Raw genomic sequence first — 23288 nt, 5'->3', positions numbered from 1 at the left:
TCTAATCCAATTAATTAATTAAACAAACAAACAAACAAATCATAGAGCTTAACGGTCAAACCCACTTAATTATTAGCAAAATTTAGTCGGCGGGCCTGTTTTTATACCTTACGTTTCGCTTTAGACAGCAACTCGTTGCATTTTTTAGTTGGAATGGTATATTCAATTTATACCGATTAATTTTAAAAATGATAGATTAGGTTCATATAAATTTTTTATCGACTATTAGAATAAATAAGGAAAACTTAAGGAAGAAGTGATTCCAACCGCGAGGAAGGAAGCCATCAGAAAAGACAGGAATTCAATCGATTTCTCATCAGGTAAAAACTGGAATGCTGGATCGCTATCGACGACCTTGTTATTAACTAATCTACTTTATTTACACTCGCAAAGTTCCATCCGGTCCCTTTCGGGATGTGTGAGGCAGTCGAGTATTTGAGCAAACGCAATCTCTGGAAGATCGCATCAGTGTGGATCGAAGGGAGTCAGTTAGTTAGTTAGTTCGTTCGTTAGCCATGGAACTCGATCTTCCGGGCTTCAGATTCCATCCCACTGAAGAGGAGCTGCTGGACTTCTACTTGAAGGGCGTGGTGCAGGGCAAGAAGCTCCAGCTCGAGATCATCACCACCATTCATCTCTATCGCTATGATCCTTGGGATCTCCCTGGTAATTGAATTGAACTTCTTCGATTCGATCGAGCTCGAGTGCTGTTCTGTTTTCGTCGAATTCAATTTGTTGATGTTGATGTGCGGGCGCAGGGTTGGCCAAGATAGGGGAGAAGGAATGGTACTTCTACGTGCCGAGAGACCGGAAGCAGGCGAACGGCGGCGGGCGGCCGAGCAGGACGACGGAGAGGGGGTTTTGGAAGGCGACCGGGAGTGATCGGCCGGTCCGCAGCGCCGCCGACCCAAAGCGGCTCATCGGCCTCAAGAAGACGCTGGTCTACTACGAGGGCCGGGCGCCTCGCGGCACCAAGACTGACTGGGTCATGAACGAGTACCGCCTCCCCGATCCCCCAACGGCCAACAACTCCGTCAATCCGCCGCCGCCGCCGCCCAAGGTTTGGCGCGTTAACGGTCACTGATATATATATCGTCGGGGAGGGCATAGTAATAAGTATGCGGGCTGATCGATCTCGAACTTGATTTGTGAATGTGATGATCAGGAGGGCATAGTTTTGTGCAAGATATACAGGAAGGCGACGTCGATGAAGGAGCTGGAGCAGCGGGCGGCGGCGATGGAGGTGGCGGCGCCGACGGTGTCGCCGTCGCACAATTGCGAGTCGGTAACCGAGTCGTGGCCGGATTGGTCGATCGACGAGAGCTTCCAGCTGAAGTCTTTGGAGTTCCTTGAAGACGTGATCGTGCTGGGGAACAGAGAGGCGGCGGCGGCGGCGGCGCTGGTGGACGAAGAGGAGGAAGTGGTAGTGGACACTTCCGCCACGGCGGCGAGCCGGAAGCCGAGTCTGCCGGAGCTGGAGGTGCCGAAGCCCAACGGACTGGAGTGGCTGCAGGACCCGTTCTTGACTCAGTTGAGGAGTCCATGGATGGTGGAGCTCTGCTCTCCTTCCTACGCCACCATACTCAATTTCTGAGCTCGACGAACTCGAAACACGAACAGAAATGCACAGAACAATAAAAAAAAAAAATCAGGCGAATTGTTGATTTCTTCTAACAAAAAAAAAAGGAAAGAAAGAAAGATCTGGACAAAGTAAAAAAAAAAAAAAAATTTAAAAAAAAGCAGTCGAGGAAAACTTTGGATGAAAGAGACGTTTATTCTTGTCGGAGTATGAAGACAGTGCAATCCGAGCTGTAAAATTAAATATTGTCATATGAATGATTTTCTCTACAACTCCATGCTGTAAAGATATGCTTTTATTTTTAGAATAAACAAAAGTGTATAGTATAGGGAACTTGTCATGTATTTAACAATGGATTCCGATATTTTATGAAAAGTTTTTCAAAAGTGCATTGTTATCTTGGGAAATTATTAAGATTTTAAAATAATTTGAAAGATTTTTTGTTTTCAAAGAATAAATTTGTTTATTTTCTTGTAGGGGATGGAGTATGAAAAACTTTAGGTAAAAATCAAAGGCAATCTCTTTTAATTTTTTATTTTTAATTAAAAGCGCGTCACACCCTATTAATTTTTATAAAATGATATAGTTGTGCTCTAGTATATTGATAAGCCTAATTAGTCTAAAAATTTTGTTTAAATTTTATTAAACATTTAAAACAAATTTGAGAGACATTTTGTTTTCGAAAACAATTTTTTTTTTATTTTCTTTTAGGGGATGGAGTGTGGAAAACTTTAGCCAAAATTCAAACACATCTTGTTTTTTATTTTTAATTCAAAGAGTGTCACACCCTATTAATCTTTGTAAAATGATATAGTTATCTGCAAATATATTATTTAATATTATTAATTTATGTCACTCTTGTATGAAGATGATAAATCATATTGTAGCAGTTATGAAATTGTAACTGTTATCGTGTGTGTATATATATATATATATAAATGATAAATTCAGTTAACTTCATTGACTAACCCTGGGGTGACCGACCCGATCTCACGGAATTTTTCCACTAGCCACTAGAGTAAATCGGAAAGTATGCATGGCGGGTAGCCCATAAGTCCAACATCTTTTGGTTGCACATCCCATTTAGAGAAAAAATCATGCAAATACGCTATAGCTGGGTCGTGGTTCCTAGGTGACAATCTGGATGTCCTACTGTGACACCATAGCCTATGATACAAAAATGATAAATCCAATTATATATATATATATATGTGTGTGTGAGATGTAGTATCTAATAATTGCTACAATGTGAATGTTATTACAGAGGTAAATCCGCTTGATTAATTCAGGATTAGCGTGTGACAGAAGATAATAATACTAAACACTATATTTGAGGGCAAACTGTGTTACTTTACAAGGGGACTAATTGGCTGAGGTGCCCTTTTGATTAAACAAAAATTAAAAAAAGACACCACCTTAATGATTGAAAAAGCAAAAAGGGGCCTCCACGTTTGATACAGATAATTTATGCAGTGGTATTGTCACATATAAATTTAGAGTCGATTCTCAGCCGATGCAAAAGTTTCACAAATTACCTCACCCCTTACATGAGCTATTGTTACTGTGTGAAGTCTTTGTGATTTACGTATTTGTATTTAGCCAATGGTCGATGATACTGGTATGCTTAAGATGAGCATTATCACTTTTTGTCATGGACAAAAACAAAAAATCGAATTGTTTCATTACATTTAGATTGGTGTTTGTATCTCTCAAGCAGTGCTCCCTATGCAAGCAAATTATAAAGTCAAATGATCATATTTTTTTCCCATTGCACCATCATGAGACAACTTTGGGACAAAGTTTGAGAATGGTTGGGCATCCAACCAACCCTTTACACGGTGGAAAGTTTGTTTAGAATTTTTCAGAGACAATTCTGAAACAAAGGCTAGTTGGCGAAGGATTATTATTTAGCGGTCACTTGTATGATCTAGATAGAGGCTATTTAGTCGGCGAAGGATATTTTTCAAAGTTCAAAATTTCTATCATTTTATAGACATCTAGTATACGTAACTTTCATATAATTTTCTTAATTTCTATATATTTTTACGACTAATATAATTTTATAAACTTAGGATTCCAAAGATAAGAATACTTAAGCATTTGACATGCTTCCTCATACTTCATATTGCTAGCTTGTTTTTTTTATAATGTTAATCCAATTATTTCTTTAATTTTAGTTTTATAGGGAAGCAATTTAAGTGGAATATTAAAATGTATATGAATTTAAATGGATAAAATTAATTTTAATTTAATTATCAATTGATATAGCCTTTAAATGGAAAATATAACTAGTAAACTATCAAATGCTTATCTAAATTTATTTTGGTATATTTTTAACCACAATATATCGAGTATTAATATAATATGATATTATCTAATTATTATAATTTTATTGTTAAAAGTAAATAAACTAAATGAAACAATATCAAAGGAATATAATTCATATAATAAAAAGATATCAAAATTGTCCCATTCAATTAAACATCAAAAGTCAATTTCAAAATTATAAAAAGCTAATTACTAATCTCTACTATTGTGCTTGGGATATAAAAGAAATATTATCAAAATATTTTTAAAATGAAAAATATAAAAAGGTATTATTCTTTTTTTTTTTTAAAAAAAAGAGAACTAAAAACATTTACGGTTTTATAAAAATAGTTGATATAATCATTTGGACCAACAGATATACCAAACCAAAAGCGACACCGATATGTTCTAGAAATGAAGCTTATAACGCCCGTTATTTAACTTCTACCGGCAATGGATCCGCCCGCCGTGTCCCGGGATAGGAAGCGGCCGCCGAAGAGCTCTCCGTCGCGCTTCCGATAGAGAGCGAACGGGCGAACGAGCGGTGGAGGTGAAGGAAGCAGAGAGGCGGGCGATGCCTCCACCGAGGCGGCGCCACCCCCCTGGCCGGTGCCAAACCCCGGGGGCCTCCGCCCTCTCCATCCTTTCCTTTGCCACCTTGCTCGTACTTATCTTCCTCGCCTTCCTCTCGTACCTCGCCCCGCCCCTTCTCGACCACCGGCCCCTCTCTGGCGCACAACCTGGGGATGCATCATCGCGGTCGGGTCCATCTTATTCAAAGGAAATAATGTGATTTTCCGCTTACTTTTCTTTCTTTATTTGGTCTTCTCAATTGCATTGCTTAGCTTGTTGGAGGGAGGGTCAAGAAGCATGATCTCTGGAGATCCAAACTGTCCAAGTTCTATGTTGGGTGTAGCAATGCTAGTAATAAGTTTGCAGGTTTGTGAAAATACATATTCCAATTACTTATGTCCTGATGAGATGTTAGGATCTTGGCAATAAAATTATATTAATCTGTTAGATTATTTAATTTTTGAACAGTTCGTATTGACGCATTGTTTTCTCCTTGAATTTAACAGCAGCGAACGCTGTTACTTATCGTGATAGATACTTGATGATTGGAACTAGTGGTGGTTTAAATCAACAGAGAACGGGAGTGAGTGTTTTGTATCCTTTTCTTTGTAATCAATTTCTTCGGGATACTTCCCCTTCGTATCAGTTTTCTTATAGTATGTTTGATTTATAAACTGGTTGTGTTGGTTTAAGGACATAACTGTTAGAAAGCCTCCACGTACTTTTACAGGGACATAATTTCAGCAATCATTCTCGTTTATATTTCCTCCAGAAAATGGATATCAACTACACATCTTGTTTGCATAAAAGGTCTTAGTTCTGGTACAACCTATGAACTATCAAGGTGTGTATGTTCTTTAAGACATGTATGTTGTTTAAACCCGAAAACAAGTGTATTTTTAAATTAGACAACAGGAATGCTATTTTCTCACCAGGATTTTTGTTAAAGAAAAATGGCCGTGCATCGCTTATTTTAGTCATTCATCATACATCCCTTGGTGGGGATACCAGTTCAATATCTAGTTAACTTGTTAGATTGGCCTCCTTTTCTATGATTGATGAACTGTTAAAAATTGCAAATTGTGGCTGGATTTAGAATACTGAGGAATTGCTGTATTCTTATGTGCAATTAAGCATTATACTGATTTGGGAATTGGCAATGGTTTTGATCTCCTCCGTTATGACATGACAAAGTTGATACATATTAGTCTTGAGCTTTAGCATTTGTACTTCCCTATCTGCTCAGCAAGTAGTGAACCTCTGTAGATCTATTAAAGGATGTACTGACTGATGCACATAGGGTGTTTAAGATTGATGAGATCCATTTGTCCTATTGTACCTGCTTATGCACTTCATGAGCTTATGCAGCAAGGGACCTCATGACATCCACTTATGGTTGTATGAGGATCTTGTAGGACAAAATTCCTATCTTTTTATTCAAGCCAGGTTCAAGCTAATATTGGTTAGCTTAACTCAGTTTTGTGATATAGACAAACAAAAGCAGGTTGTCTGTATTACTTAGCTCAATAGGTTAACATTGCAGTTTGTTGATTAAAATTCACTGTTATAAATTGTTTGTTTTATCTTGCATGTATTTCTCAGATCTATATATTGTATTACAAAATATTGATACAAAATTGTAGATCATATTGGAGATTAATTTAATTATTAACTTGTAGATGTAAGTTTTTTTTTACAATGATTGCTTAGGTTGATTTATTTCTTGTATGTAATAATTGTATATTCATAAATTTGTTTGACAAATGATGCTATACATTATTGTCAATGCAACATTTTTTTTCAAAATAAAAAATGATCATACATATATATCTACATATCGTGGCCTTGATCACTTCTATAACATCTTGCTTTATTCAATGAGCTCATAGTCAACTTGGGTAGAAGAAAAGAATATTAATCCACATTATGGACATTGTTTTGCTTTACCTCAACACACTTGTAACTGTACAAGGAGCTTTCTTGTATAAGTTGTCTTCCTGCTTACACTGCTAGTCATTGATGGGGTTTCGCCTTACCAAGGCCCTTTAGATTTAGAGAAAAATATGCCTAGCCTAGCCACCTCTTTTGATACCTACCAATGTTTTTTTTTCCCATTCCAAAAGCACTCCCTAATTTATGAAGTTGATATGTTTTGACAAAAAAACATCTATATGAACATAAAACACTTCAAATTATTTTATATAATTAAAATATTCTTCAAATCCTTTGGTTTACATTAGATATAAGTTTAATTTCTTAATCATAGAATTATAGAAATACCTTCATGACAAATACACACATTAATAGAGGAAGAGGGAGATAAAAAAAGGCTTGGTTATCGATGATAAAATAAGATAAAATTTTATTTAACTATAGATGTGGATATAATAGGGGACAAAACCAAATGGTGAAGAAGGATCATATATCTGACATCACTTAATGGGGGTAAAGGCTTAGTTGTTGTTGTATAGTAGATATATTACTTTGTGTAGTTTTCGCTGGCTGGGTTATTGGATGCCCTGCATTTTTTGAAAAGAGCAATATAAAAGAGCTTTTACTTATTTCATACAAGATGAAACAAATTGATTTTTCTAGTATTAGAAGCAACATTTCAGTAGTTGTTGAACAAGGAGCATCAGAATTCAGCCCCTTCAGTTTTTTTTCTTGACCTCAACTTGACCTTCTGTTTAGTACTAATTAAAATGAGTGACCTGATACCAAATTGTTGTTGTTGGTGAACTAAGTAAAATGAGCACATGCTAAAATGCAATTTAGTGGGTGATCAAGATGGTACAAAAAAAAAAAAGACCTCTTGAATGGGACTTCTTGGGCAAATGGTGGTCCATTAGGAATTAAAACCCTCAAAATCCTGAGATAAATTATCATGGATTTTGCAGTTCACAGGGATTCTGATAGTCGTCCCTTAGGAAAATGAATTTGGGTACAAATTCAAAATGTCTTTGGCATGCTTTAAATTGCTACTCTTAATTGTCAAATTATGTTTGTGTATAGTTTATAGTTCAGTTTCTGATATGTTGTGGATGTCAATTATCAAGTCATATCACATAGGAAATTTTGGTTTTAGATACCTGTGGCATACCCTACCAAAGTTTTTGCTTTTGTAGTTGTATCAGCTTTCCTTTTGGACTCTTATAACAATGCTGATTAGCTTGATTAAAATGATAGCTAGTGAAATGGTAGTGCAATTATGACTTCTTGGCCTACTTCTTTGGTGGAATGCTAGATCATTGAAAGAATTTTGATGTGTCCCAGATAATAGATGCTGTTGTTGCAGCTCGGATCCTGAATGCCACACTCGTTGTTCCAAAGCTGGACCAGAGATCTTTCTGGAAGGATGCCAGGTTCTCTTCAAAACCCTCAGTTGACACTTGAAAGTTACGTATGAGACTTACTACTTGCAAGATTGACTGGAAGCTGCTACTTTTTTTTCTTCCTGATATACAGCAATTTTGGTGATATTTTTGATGTTGATTGGTTCATCTCATTCCTCTCAAAAGATGTTAAAATCATAAAAGAGCTTCCAAAAAAGGGCGGGAAATATTTCAGGTCTCCATACACTATGCGGGTTCCACGGAAGTGTACTCCAAGATGTTACCAAAACCGGGTCTTACCTGTTCTTATGAAGAAGCATGTAAGTTCCTGTTGTCATGGACTAACTGTATGTATAATATAGTATATCTAATGAGTTTATGGCGTATGTTTTTCTCAATCAGTTAGGTTCTGGTAATTCCATCTCCACGAAACATGTATTTGAAAATGTTATGGTAATGGTAGTCTATGAACAATCATATTTTAAGTGATGCTTTTTCTAGCACGAGAGATGGTAAAATTATGAGCATTTGTTGTGTTCTGAAGGAAAATTAGTTTAATATTTATAGTCTTATTGTAATGAAAATGTCTGTAAAATGCAGGTTGTCCAGCTTACAAAGTTCGATTACAGACTTGCAAATAAGTTGGAAATTGAGATGCAAAAGCTGAGATGTAGAGTTAATTATCATGCCTTGACGTTTAGTCATCCAATACAAGAAATGGGTGAGAAGCTGATACGGCGAATGAAGGAAAAAGGCAATCACTTCATTGCCCTTCACTTGAGGTAAAACTTCAATTCCATTTTGTTTATTTTAATAAAGATTTAGTTTAGAATATGTGTGTATGTGCATGGATAATTCTGTGATTAAAAAGCTAGAAAAGAGTCATGGCTAGAATACTCAGTTGTTTAGCTGCATAGCTTCACCCTGATTGTTTAGTATTGATTTTTTTTTTTGATGAAATTGTTTAGTATTGAAATTGATGCTGAACATACCTGCACCAATGATTCATGAAAACTGTGGGAAACAAGTCCATGTATTTGTATTTCATGTTCTTCATGTGAAAACACTGTTGGTACTTTCGGGACAATCAAATGGTTCCAAAAATGGAATATAACAAAATCAAGAAAGGAAAACATAAAATGTAATTTTTTTTAGTTTGATTTTCACTGGAATGGCATGATTTCTTGGGTAGATGAATGGAAGTAGATTAATATTTTAAAATTCTCTTTTCTTTTAAGCATCATAAGGTTAAATAAGAAAAAGTGCATTCAACGAGTGAATTGCTTATTGCAAATATTACAACCTGGAATGATGAATCCTGGAGGGAATGGATCCTAATGATGATTCTGAGTGAAATTAATCCTTCCAAACATCTAAATAGGGTCAAACATAGAGAGACTCTGGATCTGTGTATCTTTCCTGTTTTCACAGGGGTTCAATTCTAACAGAATTTTACCTGCTTGCAAATTAGATCAATTTAGTCAAAAACATGTATTCCCATGATATGATCAGCCTACCCAATCCAATTCATTATGATCTTTCCCTGAAAATTGTATGCATCTGTTTGCATCAACTGTGCTAGTTAGACTGTCTTCAACCTTCCCAACTCTATCCAACTTATTCCAGCCCCTTTTTCAAACATATATCCTGTGCCTAATCTTGGTGCCTTTTCTATTATTGAGATTTGTGCAGTGATGTTTCAGTTGGTTTCTATTTCAGATTTGAACCAGATATGCTTGCCTTCTCAGGGTGTTACTATGGCGGAGGAGAGAAGGAAATCAGAGAACTTGGTGCAATACGCAAGAGGTGGAAAACTTTACATGTAAGTAAAACAGTATTCCTATTCTTCAGTGAATGTTCCTTGGTAACTAAGTGTGTTACTAACTGTGAGTAGATAAGCAATCCTGACAAGGCGCGGAGGCAAGGAAGATGCCCACTAACACCAGAAGAGGTAGGACTGATGCTGAGGGGGCTGGGCTATGGGAATGATGTTCACATATATGTGGCATCTGGTGAAATATATGGTGGTGATGAATCATTGGCACCTCTGAAAACCCTCTTTCCAAATTTTTATTCAAAAGAGACGTTAGCCAGCAAAGAGGAATTGGAACCGTTCTCTTCATTCTCATCACGTATGGCTGCCCTTGATTTTATTGTATGTGATGGAAGCGATGCTTTTGTGGCAAACAACAATGGCAACATGGCTCGGATATTGGCTGGGAGAAGGTAAACTTTGCTTCTATACGATTGCCTAATTGCAATATGTGTGTCTGGTTGATCATTGCCAGATTGATCTCTTGTATAATTCACCAGGAGATACTTTGGGCACAAGAGGACTATAAGACCAAATGCTAAGAAGCTGTACTCACTGTTTCTAAACCAAGCAAACATGAGCTGGGATGAATTTGCGTCAAAGGTTCGCACTCATCAGAGAGGATTTATGGGAGAGCCAAAGGAGGTTAGACCAGGCAGAGGTGAATTTCATGAAAATCCATCAAATTGTATCTGTGATGCTGCTGAGGCTGCTGCGAAACGTGCATCTTCTGCATCGCTGAATCAGAGCAACCCTGACGATCAACATCAAAAGAACATTACAAGCAAAAATGTAGGGAAACCTACATCTAGCGATCTGCCTGAAGAACCAGACTGGTCTGAACTTGACTACGGAGAGTATGCACCTTTAGGTAAAAGTTCATCTAATAATACAGAGATGGACTATGATTCATTTGCAAGAACAGAGGATTCTGAGATTGAGGATATTCTCTCTGACTAGTCATATTTATCTTTGAACCCTGCGATTTTATTGATCATCCAATTCTTCCTGGAATTCTTTTATTTCGTTGACTGGAATTGGCTTACATCGAGATTACTTTTTCCGATTTGTGATTCATTGCACTGGAATTATACTCGAGCATGCTGCTTGTAGTGCTGCGCTATAGTTTAGGATTTTGGTGGAATTGCACGGTGCTTCGTGGCCGTGTAAATCCCTCTGAATACTGGACGCATATGGCAAAAATATTTCTTTGTAGAGACTCCATTTCTTGTACGTTAACAATTGACTTCCTTTTTCTTTTTAAATTACTAAACTGATAAACACTTTCTCATCTAAAACGCTTCTTTTAATGTCTTGTATTTAATTGTGTTTTTTTTTTTTTTTTTTCTAAAAGGTGTTTGATATTGCACTGCAAAATGTTGCACAAATTAAGCGCTTCTATGGTGACTTGTGCTATGTTGCACTAAAGGATCTTTGCTCTGTTTTTCTTTTTAAATGAATGATTTAAAAACAGATATTGCCTGTAAAGTAAATTGTAGTTGTTATGATTTAAAAACTAGCACATGCTTGAAAAATGATATTTCGAGAGGATGCCATCGCCTACTGAAACACCACAGACAGGCTGAAACCAGCAGCTCTTCTCCATCCCCTTCCAGTCCCCAAGAGACATAAGTGGCAACTCAGGTTCACCAATGGTACGACGATGCTGTTCTTCGATTCATCTACATGTGTCATCACAACCAAATAATGGCTCCCACTGGTCGAGAAAATTAGTAGATTTTTCCAAACAAATGTTCGGACAACTGGAGCAAATGTTATCTTGTTGAAAATAGGAGAACTATATTGCTTGTTATCAAGAAAGTTCAACACTAGGCACCACAAAATATATTCTTGCAATGAACAACAACTCCTTTCAATTTTAAGTATTGCAGGAAATCTTGCCATTAGCTAGTAACATCTGTTTCAATACTCTTTGAACGTATCATTGCTTACCAGTGTGATCTTTGAGTTTATTGATCCTGGATGCATTGATTTCATATGCAACATTCTTGTTACTTTCTTGTCTTGGTTCATGCTGAATACACAACAATTCTATCCACAACAGGGATGGATGATGATCCATGTGACACTGAATGTATTTACAGCTGTCTTAGAGTGGATACCATGTTCATTCTTTGGTCGGTGTATGTTAGTAACTCCTTTTGCCCCCATAAAAATGAGAAGAAAAAAAATCTCAAAACTAATTGCAACTCATCCTTATGCCATTGTACTAGTGAAAAGCTGACCATCTTGCAAACATATCATTCAGTTCAAAAGATTCTCTTAAGATCATTGCCTCACATTATCCAACCACTTGAGACCGAATAGCATAATCAAGCAATCTATAGCAGGTTCTCAATAAATTTCAGAAAACCAGCAGAAACAATATACAAATCCCAGTTCAATCTTTGTTCCGCCTTTTGTGTTTATATCAATTTCAAGCAATTCTAATACCTTGTAATTTTTTGAGCAATTTCCATGTCACTCACTTGGGAGCTTTAGCATGTCCTTCCGGTTTATTGCCTAAAATTCATCTGTATTTTTTCTTGGGCATTGGTCAGCGCAAAGATCATTCTATCCTTGAAAAACTCCAATAACTATAAGAAAGCCTTTTCTTCAGATTGGTCTCCTGATTATGAACTGCATCAAATGTCTTATGATGATGCCATAATTGGAGTAACAACTGGTTGCACAGATATTTTTATAGTTCGAGTATCTGAAGATCTGTAGATATGAATGCACTCCTGAAGATCTGCATCACATGTCAGTAGCACCAACTCTGACTCATCATCAAGATACTTGAAATTCACTGAATTTTTAATGCTTATGTCGAACCTCTTTAAAATCTCATCTCTCAATTCTTCAAAGCTCCAGTTAGGATCAAGACGGATCCTAACCTTTTCTGCACCATATGCGGCTTTAACTATCATCCAACTGCTTTTGGGATCACCTGGAGGTGACAGACTTCCAGAAGAACAATGCTCACCAGATGATTTGTGATTTTGAAATCTAGGACATGACCATGTGCTTTTAGTTGAAAGATGCAACGTCATCTGGCTCTTTGCCCCTTGATTGTCACTAACCTTTTCCTCAAGGTTACCTTCACCTGCAATCTGAAGACAGTGCTTTTCACCATGTGGAGTTGAACATAAAATTGAAGTTTGACTAGATGATGATGAGTGAGAAGAGGAAGAATGGTGATGGCTTGTTATCGCATCTATGTCTTGATCAGAATGTAGATGATCATTTTGAATTGATTTGGAAACTGGAAAGCCTCCCATTGAGTTTTTATCTTGGAATTCTCCTAATGAATTCTTCTCTGATACAGATGCCGTTGTGAAATCTGTGTACAGGGAACTGAGTTGGATGGCTTTATCAGTACCATGCACTGAGTCAATAACAACTTGCAGTTTCCTTAAAGAGTGGTCTACTTTCTTGATTTTCCGGGAAGGCCATCGAGCTAATCCATGCTGTCGGCATATTCTTTTAAGAGTAGTAGGGCACACTGGAACATGTAAAGATAATAGCCATCAAGTATCATCAGTCACTTGGGATTCCATAGTTGGATCACACAGCCTTTGCAAGGCTATAGTTGAAAGCAAAACAACTGAAGTAGACATTCAAAAAGCATGCATTTGTCCAATCAGTTAAAATACATTACAATCAGGGAAGATTGGTTGGGAGTGAAAAAAATGAAACCCATTAGCCCACACCAGTCGTGGACTGCATTAGTTTCTTATTCACAAAGTGAATATGACTCTTAGGTGATACCACCCAATAAGCCTAGGCAACAAAAGGCTCCTTGCACATAAGTTTACTACTTTTTGGATATGCACCTCATGCATAGGAATATAGGCTATGTAGTTATCCATCTCTTCCCTAGTTTCACCTCTTCACAAATCTTCTAACAAAGAAAATAATCTAATGTATTTGAAAACGGAAATACTTTTGAGAAAATAAAGAACTAAACAAAGAAACATTTGAAAAGAAAGAGAAATGTAGATGATAATCTAATCCATGATGGGATTTCTACTAAAGAATGAATTATACCTCCAATGCTCTTTGCGGCATCTTTCAGGCTACCAGCAAAATACTTACGAAGAACTTCCAAACTAACAGTCTTTTGTGCTTTTCTGTGCCTCTTTTCAGTTGTTTTTGTAGCATCAGAACAGATACTGTAAAAATTTAAAGAATCTTCATTATCACTATCTTTGTTTTCCCATCCTACTGGATGCTGCCTGAGCTTTGAAGATTTCTTTTGTGCAGGTGATATCACCTCAACCTCATCCATGCCACTTACACTATCAAATCTTTCAACTTCATCCTTCAAATAAAAAACAGGGCCTGTTTTTTCCTTTGAGGATTCTTCTGTACTTATGGACAAAGGTGTTATATCACTAGACACATCCATTGTCTGAGCCTCTATTGAAGTGACATCAACACATTGTTTACCTGGCTCTCCTTCAGAAGAAGAATTATCCAACAAAAAATCAGACGGAAGTGCTCTATCCAATTGCAATGTAGCCTCATCTGCCAGCTCCTTCGCTGTGATAACCCTTAAATTTTGGCAAACATGTTGCATAGTCCTTGACAATGAGTCAAGCATCAGTTTCTGTTCTTCAATTAGTATGCAATTAGGGGGAAGAAAGAACTCCAACACAAAATCAGCACTCCCAGTCAGAATACTTCTTAGGCGTATTGCAACTGCACTTTTCAAACCAAATATCTTTGCATGGTGAGCGAGTGGATATTCTGTCTTACTCAAAGCACTAACATCTGGCAAAAAACATGGTTGATTGGTGGTGAAAGCCATACCAGCTACTCCTTGTCCCTTCAGCAAGTGATGCTCAGAACAGGCCTCATAAAAACCCATCATAGAAGGATCATTCACATAACAAGAAGATCCAACAGTGGAGACACACTCCCTATAGTTTTCATCAGAATGGCGGATGCCTTTTTTACCTTGTTGAATACATGGAACCCAGGTTTGAGCTAATGGTAACATGTGCATCACAGAAATGGTTTTTAACACCTCTAGGATTTCAGATAAAGCAGCTTGGTATGAATTACTAATTACCTGGGGAAAATAAGTGTTTTCACAATCAGTAGGATTCTTGAAGCGTAATGCTCTTTTAGTCTAATGACTCACCTTAAGCTGCGGAACAGTCACAGCTGCAGAAGAACTAAGCTCTACTTCCTGCAAATAACAGTATCCATTAGCAAAATACCAGAAAGAAATAGCTAAATTGAGGCCATAAATAACTTGTGCAATTACATTTTTGGCACTTAAACAAACTTTGACTTGAAATGAAGAACCAGAAAATCATTAGAAGTAGATAGCAAGCATGTAGAAATCAGTACATCTGAAAAGAAAATTAGGAAGAAAAAACATATTTATAAACTTAAGACTATTACAAAAAAAAAAAAGGTCTAACCTGAAGAGCATTGCAAATATTCTCCAGCTCAAAAGTGTAATTTATCTTCCGGGTTGTCATGACAAGTTCCACTACACCCAAGCAAGACTGACAGCCATGATCAAAAACAGGAAGAGCTACACTTCCCCGTATATCAAACAGTTGAGCATAATTCACCCGTGGATACTCATAGCTGGTAAAATATTGAACATCTGGTGTCCATTCGGGTAATCTTCCAACAAACACACGTCCAGGCAAACCTAATGCCTCGCCAGAGTTCTCTTCAGCTGACAACTGGTAGTTTGTGGAGACCTCTCTATAATTCACTAGTTTCTCAGAATTCGACGTGAGCGTGAAAGGTTGACTATAAGTTGTAAGAACCAATCGGTCTCCTCTCTTCATAGGCACCCACAGCTGAATTAGGACTTCTCCATCCCTATGAGTCTCCTTGATATGATCAAGTGCCTGCAGCAATTTCTCTTTCACATAGAAATTGGAATCCTTTGTTTGAATCCACCTACTTGTTCCTAGCTCTGAGCTCGGACTTGCTGATCTTAACTCACTAGTGAAGACCGTACGTATGCATTGTCCAATGGAATTTGGGTCAACGAAATGCAATATATCGACATCTCCAGCTAGGGTTTCGTCTCCAGGCCTTCCCATGCTTTCTCGGTCACAATTTTCCAGCGGATTAGGGCTGTCATTGTTGACCTCGAAAAGAGGTGAAAAACTCAAAGAATTGAAGGGGCTCATGGAGTTAGGAGAATCAGCTGGGAAGCCATCATGAAATTCCAACCAACCATCTCCGGATAATAACTGATCCAACGAATCCAAATCAGCAGCCCCACCTGAAAGACTGTTTCTCGGTGACCTCTCAGGCTGAGGAACTGCTTCCATCAGTGGAATCTCTCTTCAATACCAATTAGAGAACCCTAGTGAAACCATAACCGAAAAACAACACCTTGAGAAGATGCATCAAATAAGAGGGCGAAAGTTCTTCAAAAATAACTCTTCTTTTCTGTCGAGTTCGCAGAGGTATCGACAAATCAAACCGAAACTTGGAAAAGAGGAGCAGACGTAGAACAAAAGCTAACCTTTGGAATACAGAGCGCAAAAGCAAACAAAAACCTGATCGGATGAATAAATCCCGGCAGACTGATGTGATTCAATCACCAAAGGGAAAAGGATCGCCACGAACTGCTCCTTTTACCCAGCCGCAAACAAACTACACTCAACTCCAAGGGATCTCGACTGAATCCCGATGGTTGAATGAATACTTGAAGCCAATCAAATTTGACGCTGTGGTTGAAATCTTCCTCATCGATCCAAGACAAACAAGACCAACTAAGTTTGTGGGGTTTGTGGATTGGAAAGAGGGAGAAACGAGGATGGTATTGGCGGCGTCATCGTCCCCGCGATTGGTTAGTCGATCGACTTGATCCTGCACGGCAATTCGGCATCAGGTTTTCCACAATGGCGGCTTATAAAGTCTCGGCATGAAGTCTCCGCCATATAACTTCACTATGGACGTGCGCTCGGGAGTACACTTGATAACTGTTAAAAGTAGAGGGTTTGACGGTTCAAAATCATCAGTTCGATATGATTCACTAATTCAACGGTCTTGATAGGTTGACTTTTAACTTTAATGGTCTAAAATAGTTAGTATTTACGATTCGATTTACAATTAATCACTATTTAAGGTTATTATATATAAAAAAAAAATTAAAAACTATTTTTTAAAAAAATTTGTATTTATTTAAGTGGCTTATATATCCCCTTAAAACATCCATATCAATTTTTCTATTACTATATCTAAAATTTAGAATAAATGATTTCAGGTTCCGATGCAGGCGGAGTTAATACTATGAATCTTGTATTTTGTCATGCCCCCTCAAGAGGAGAATGGATGTTAATCATACTCATCTTGACCATAATCCATTCATGTTGGTTGGCATCTAAACCTTTTGTGAGAATGTCCGCCAATTGACATTGAGAGCTAACATATAAAACTTGGATTTTCTGACGTTCAACTTGTTCACGCACAAAATGCCAATCTATGTCGAAGTGTTTTGTCCGTTCATGCTGTATTGGATTGACGGCTATTTGAATGGCGGACTTATTATCACATAGTAGTGGGACATGAGCATTATGTGGGATATGGAAGGATCGTAGTAGATTGAGAATCCAAAGAACTTCGCATGTCGCTGTGGACATGGCTCGATATTCAGCCTCAGTTGAGCTCCTGGCCACAGAATTTTGCTTCTTTGCTTTCCAGCTAATAATACTATTGCCCAGAAACACACAGTATCCCGAAACAGAACGTCGAGTATCTTGACACTTTGCCCAGTCACTGTCACTATAGACCTTTAACGTGCGAGGTGAGGTGCTAGAGTAGAAAACGCCACACCCAGGGGATCCCTTTAAGTACCGTAATACTCGGAGTGCTGCTTTAAAATGCTCGATGGTAGGTTGACTCATGTACTGAGACAGAACCTGCACGGTATAACACAAATCAGGACGGGTAAATGTTAAATAGATGAGCTTACCTACTAATTTCCGATATATGGTAGGATCAATCTTCTCTGAATCTGAATGATGAAGATGATCATTGCTCTGGAGTGGTGTCCGAAACGGTTTTGCACCCAGCAAACCATACTCATGAAGAAGGTCTAATGTATACTTCCGTTGGCATAGGATAATCCCTTTCTTTGATCGGGCTATCTCTAGACCAAGGAAGTAGTGAGGGACACCTAGGTCTTTGAGCTTGAATTCTCCTTTAAGATATCCAACTAGGTGTTCTAGCGCTGTTTCAGAAGTACTGCCGAGCATAATGTCGTCGACGTATACTAAAAGAGCAATGAATAGATCACCGTTAGTATATGTGAAAAGGGAATGGTCAGCAGAGCTCTTCTGGAAGCCGTATCGAAAAAGGATCTCTGAGAATGTTGTGTTCCATTGTCGAGAGGCTTGCTTGAGGCCGTATAATGCCTTGGTGAGTTGGCAAGCCGGTTTCTCCTGACTAGAGTGCGGGACTGTAGATGGATAGCCAGGTGGTAAATCCATAAAAATGGTCTCGGTAAGCTCTCCATTGAGGAAGGCATTATTGACGTCAAGTTGCCGGAGAAACCATGACTGTGACGCAGCAAGTGCAAAAAATAGTCGAACTGTAGTATGCTTGATTACGGGGCTGAAAGTTTCTTTGTAATCGAAGTGCTTGATTTGGCTATAGCCCTTAGCAACGAGGCGTGCCTTATGTCGCTCTATAGTTCCATCGGCATTCATTTTTACCTTAAAGATCCACTTACAGCCAATCGTGTGTATTGATTTTGGCACCGAAACTACTTTCCAAGTTTGGTTGGCGTCGAGCACAGCTAACTCAGCTTCCATTGCTGATATCCATTCAGCATGTTGTGTTGCTTCCTCATATGATTGTGGCTCCATAGTTGTGGAAAGAACAGAGGTAAAAGCTGCATAGGAAGGGCTTAATCGGATGGAGCTCAGGTATCTTTGAATGGGATAAGCCATGCTATGATTAGCTTGTGGATCAGATATATCGTGCTGATAGATGCTCAGATACTTGGGTACTTGCCGAATCCGCTGAGATCGAGGTCTAAGGTCTATGACATCTTCTATTATTGTCTCAGGAGTAAGTTCTTGGTTATCATGACTCTTAGTTGTTGCAGATTGCTCTTCAGTCTGCTCACTGTCCATAGCTTGAGAGGGAATTTCTGGTTGGGCTGGACTTGTCTTGGTAGTTTCAGGCTTATCAATTGTAGGTAGAAATTCCTTAATGGACTCATTGGGGTTGTTGATTTCTGGAAGCCCCCTTTCAGGAGGCGGGGCATTTAGACGAGAAATGTAGTCTGAAGCAAAGGGAAAAACATCTTCGTGAAAGACGACGTTTCGGGAGACAAAAATCTCTTCAGTTTCAAGATCATAGATAGTGTATCCTTTCATTCCGGCTGGATAGCCAATGAAGATGCAACGTCGGGCTCGTTCATCCAATTTCGTGCGATTGCGTTTCAGTGTTGAGGCGAAGCACAGACATCCAAAGACCCGCAAGTAGTCATATTTTGGCATTTTTCCAGTGAGCTTCTCATATGGGGTTACGAAATGGAGTCGCTGAACAGGTATACGATTGATTAGGTGTGTTGCTGTGAGTACGGCATAGCCCCAAAATTTCTTTGGTAGATTGGACTGAAATAAAAGTGCGCGAGCCATATTGAGAAGATGTTGGTGACGCCTTTCCACAACTCCATTCTGTTCTGGTGTCTCCACGCAAGATTTTTGATGCTCAATTCCTTGTTGGTCATAGTTAAAGAAGTTGAATTCCTTTGCTTGATCAGATCGAATGACTTTAATCTGCTTATGGAATTTAACAGGGACCATGTTGATAAAAGATTGCAGTATTTTTGGTGCTTCAGATTTTTGATGCATAAGGTATGTCCAAACGGCTCGTGAATGATCTTCTACGATGGTGAGGAAGAACCGCTGTCCTCCTATAGTAGGAGCGTGGCATGGACCCCATGTGTCTATATGAACTAGATCAAACAAAGGTCGTGCATCGACATGTTCGGTAAAGGGTAACCTTTTTTGTTTTGCCTTGGGGCAAGTCAAACAAATATTATTTGGATAACTATGAATTTGTGGATAAAATTTAGAAATATAAGGAATAATGCGATGAGATGTGTGGCCTAATCGGAAATGCCATAAATCAAAGCAAACAGAATTAGGCATGAGAGTTTTAGATACATATTGTAAATTGAAAGCAAAATTTTTGATGAGTGGTTGCTGCAGAAGGTATAGACTATGTTTTTGCTCAGCCTTCCCAATCATCATTCTGGAAGTTAATTCCTGAAGGAAACAAGCATTAGGAAAGAAACGTGGTTGAATCAAGTTTCTAACAAGCAGTTTATGAACCGAAATCAGATTTACTGTAAAACTTGGTATATATAAAACATCGTTGAGTATTAAATTAGGACCAAGGGTAACTTGTCCAATGTGAGTCACAGGTGCTCCATTACCATCAGGAAATTGGACACGAGCTGTGACAGTTTTTGTAGAGGAAAATAAAGAAAAATTTGATCACATATGTTCACTGGCTCCTGAGTCAACTATCCAAGTATCTTTTGGAATTAAATGTGCTTTGTGTGTATGTGATTCTAAGAAAGAAGAGTTACCAGCGAAGTTTTGTGTTTTCTCAGGATTGGGAATGGCTGACGTAGTCGTCGCAACTGTAGATGAGTTCTGTCCATTTTGCATTAGTTGCTTCAACTGCCCTCGTGATAATGAAAGAATCTCATCATCATTGCCACCAGAGGTAGTGCCTGCAGTTGCAATGACACTGTGAGCATAGGAAGGTTTTGAAGTATTAAACTTTCCTTTTCCTTTCTTTTTATTGTAGTTAGGTGGAAGACCGACGAGGAGGTAGCATTGCTCAATGTTGTGATTTTTGCGATGACAGTAGGTGCAGTATTTGGTAGGAGCACCATTATTGGGGTGAGAAGCTTCAGATTTGTGAGCAAGGAGGGCAGACGCTTCAACCGGAAGCGGCAATACTGGTTGTTTAAGCCTCTGTTCCTCCTGGTATGCCGAGTGATAAGCTTCATCTAGGGATGGAAGCGGTTTTTGATTCATCATTTGTGACCTGGTGATGTTGAACTCTGAGTTGAGAGCATTAAGAAACATGAATAGGTTATCTTTGTCTCTTTGCTCTCTGAACGGTTTGAAGCAAGAGTTATCACACTTTCCACAAGAACATTGGGGAACTGGTCGGAAGATGCTATATTCTTGGAGTAGCGCATTGTATTTCACAAAAAGTTCATCTACGGACAGAGATCCTTGTGTGAGTGAGCCAAGTTCTCGTTGAAGATGAGCTACCCGAGTGTCATCTGGTTTTGTAAACCGTTGTTGCAGTGTTGTCCAAATTTCGTAAGCTGTGGCACTATCAGGGATGGATGCAGCAATATTTGGTTCAATGCACCGAAGCAACCAGGTGACGACCAGATTGTTGCATTTGTGCCATAATTTGTAGTGAGGATCAGCATTTTCAGGTGCCGAAAGTTCACCAGTAATATAAGCTTCTTTGTCTCGAATAGAAAGTGCTCGCTGGACCTGTCGAGACCAGGCAGAATAATTAGTAGAGTTGAGCAGCTGGGTGGTAAGCTGTATTTCTCCGGTTTCAGTTGGCAGAATCCTATAGTGAAGAGGAATTGAGGAGGAAGATGATTCTGCATGAGAAGCCCTGGTTATAGCTTTGAACAGCTCAAAGAGTTGTTCGGTTGTGATAGAAGCCCCAGCCATGCACGGGAGAAGAGGGACAGCAGATTAGAGAGAAGAAGGAAAAGAAATTCAAATCAGAGCCACTCTGCTCTGCTCTGATACCATGTTAAAGCTAGTTTACCGGTTTATGATTTGCCACGATTCAAGATTATTATATTAAAAAAATTAAAAATTAAAAATTATTTTAAAAAAAGACTTGTATTTATTTAAGTTGCTTACATATCCCTTTAGGGTATAGGGGAATCAAAGTTCACATAGTTTTTTTTTATATTTTTACTATTTTACATTGTCACTTACTTCCATTTTCATTCATATTGTATTCTTTCCTTCAATATCAAAATCTTCAACTTCGTCATTTGAAAGTTGCATTCCTTGGATTCTTTTTTCAGCTCTAGTCTAATCGTCCAGTAATGCTTGGGCTTCCAATGAGTCAAGAGACAAAGTTGATCGTCGTTCATCTAATATATTGCTGTCGATACTAAATGTCTGCTCCATAGCAACAGTTAACACTAGATAAGCTAAAATTTCATTGGCGATCACGGAGAGGACGGAAAAGCTTTGAGTCTTCTGTGACACCATTTTAAAATATCAAAATTTTCACTATCTGCTTTATTAAAATAAAAAAAGTCGTGAACTAATTCTTATGTTCCTGTGTGGAACTTAAAGATTCTCGTGGATGTTTCGTCCGCTCTTTTAATAAAAGTTGTGCTTTTGCAAATTTTAAATTACTACTAGTAGTTTGTTGTATTTCAGAAATATTAATTTGTATTTCATATTTTGCATAATATTGATTATAAATATCATATAAGTAAATTCTAACATTATATATAATATTTATTGAATTGGAAAAATCTTTAATTGAAATTAAAACATCGTAATATTAATATATTTTTTTTTTGTAAAACTTCGAATTCAAATCTAGGATCTATAACAAATGCAATTAAATAAATTTCAGAAATAAAATAAAAATATTTTTCCCATTTAATTTTTATAGCTAAGATGCAAGAAGATAAAGATTTATTATTAGTATGTTCATTTAAAACTAATACTATATTAGAAAAATTTTCTAAAACTAATTAAGAAGTGAGATAATAAACATCGAAAGGTTATTCGATTGAATCATTAAATACTTTTAAAATTTCACAAATACTACTACAAATATTCCATTATTGTGAAAATAAATATATATTAGTATTAGTATTTTGTGCAAAAAAATGAAGATAATAATTCTTTATATTAAAATGATCTTATAATAATTGGTATGTTGAATTTCAACGTTAGTACGTCACGTGAAAATTTTTTAGGTTTCATTCCATTAGTTTTTACAAAATCTACTCCATTGTTTCATTATAGATGGATGAGACCATAAATAAAAAATTATAATTATAATTGGTTTAATATAATTTTCTAAAATTTTTAATCTATCTTGACATATAAATTTAAAATATGGCATACACAACGAATATGAAAAAAATAAACCAGCTAACAAACAAATTTTAGATCATATATACAAGCGGTATTAGAACTAGCATTATCTAATGATATTGAAAATATTTTATGAGTTAATCCATATTCTTCTAAAATTAAACATAATAATTGTACGATGTTATGAGTATTATGTAATTCATTAAAAACTCTATAAGCTAATAATCTTTTTTGGAGGTTCAAAGAGTTATCAATCCAATGACAAGTCACACCCATATACGAATATGTTTGCCAATGATCACTCCAAATATTGGAACATAAAGAAATTTTATTATCTAATTTACTAAATTCATCAATTAAGTTTTTTCTTTATTTTACTAATTTTTTAACTGTATGAGTAAGTGTAGTCCTAGGAACACGTTTAGCACATGGATTAAGAGATTATTTACAAAAATCTTCAAATGTGTATTTAGATCCAAAACTAAAAGAAATATGTTCTAAAAATTGGAAACAAAAGTGTGTAGAAATGAAGACGAAAACGTATAGAGAATACAAAATTGAGA

General features: G+C 37.4%; 2 protein-coding genes and 1 pseudogene across 7 annotated transcripts; 2 read left to right on the top strand and 1 right to left on the bottom strand.

Annotated features, from left to right (window-relative positions):
- The first annotated feature begins 217 nt into the window (after nt 1–217).
- On the top strand, nt 218–1916 carry LOC121982643 (NAC domain-containing protein 22-like). 3 transcript variants are annotated; one of them, XM_042535777.1, is made up of 4 exons: nt 218–320; nt 394–666; nt 759–1060; nt 1166–1916. In XM_042535777.1, exons 2-4 carry the CDS (start codon nt 516–518, stop codon nt 1592–1594), a joined length of 882 nt encoding a protein of 293 aa, XP_042391711.1. In that variant the 5' UTR covers nt 218–320; nt 394–515; the 3' UTR covers nt 1595–1916. The 3 variants fall into 3 exon arrangements, with proteins under 3 accessions (XP_042391711.1, XP_042391713.1, XP_042391710.1); XM_042535779.1 differs by having other exon boundaries at nt 277–666; nt 1166–1243; nt 1382–1916; XM_042535776.1 differs by having other exon boundaries at nt 279–666.
- Nucleotides 1917–4327: 2411 nt separating this feature from the next.
- Nucleotides 4328–10618, top strand: LOC121980245 (annotated as a pseudogene).
- Nucleotides 10619–11384: 766 nt separating this feature from the next.
- Nucleotides 11385–16517, bottom strand: LOC121980244 (protein NLP1-like). 4 transcript variants are annotated; one of them, XM_042532216.1, is made up of 5 exons: nt 16113–16517; nt 15040–16036; nt 14754–14801; nt 13655–14681; nt 11385–13109 (listed from the first exon to the last, which is right to left on the bottom strand). In XM_042532216.1, the coding sequence occupies exons 2-5, from the start codon at nt 15913–15915 to the stop codon at nt 12259–12261; spliced, it is 2802 nt and encodes a 933-aa protein (XP_042388150.1). In that variant the 5' UTR covers nt 15916–16036; nt 16113–16517; the 3' UTR covers nt 11385–12258. The 4 variants fall into 4 exon arrangements, with proteins under 4 accessions (XP_042388150.1, XP_042388149.1, XP_042388151.1 ...); XM_042532215.1 differs by having other exon boundaries at nt 15040–15950; XM_042532217.1 differs by having other exon boundaries at nt 16147–16517.
- Between the last annotated feature and the right edge of the window lie 6771 nt (nt 16518–23288).

This window comes from Zingiber officinale, chromosome 5A, assembly GCF_018446385.1.
Source record: "Zingiber officinale cultivar Zhangliang chromosome 5A, Zo_v1.1, whole genome shotgun sequence".
In the NCBI taxonomy this organism is placed as follows: domain Eukaryota; kingdom Viridiplantae; phylum Streptophyta; class Magnoliopsida; order Zingiberales; family Zingiberaceae; genus Zingiber; species Zingiber officinale.
This window is presented reverse-complemented; position numbering and strand designations above follow the sequence as displayed.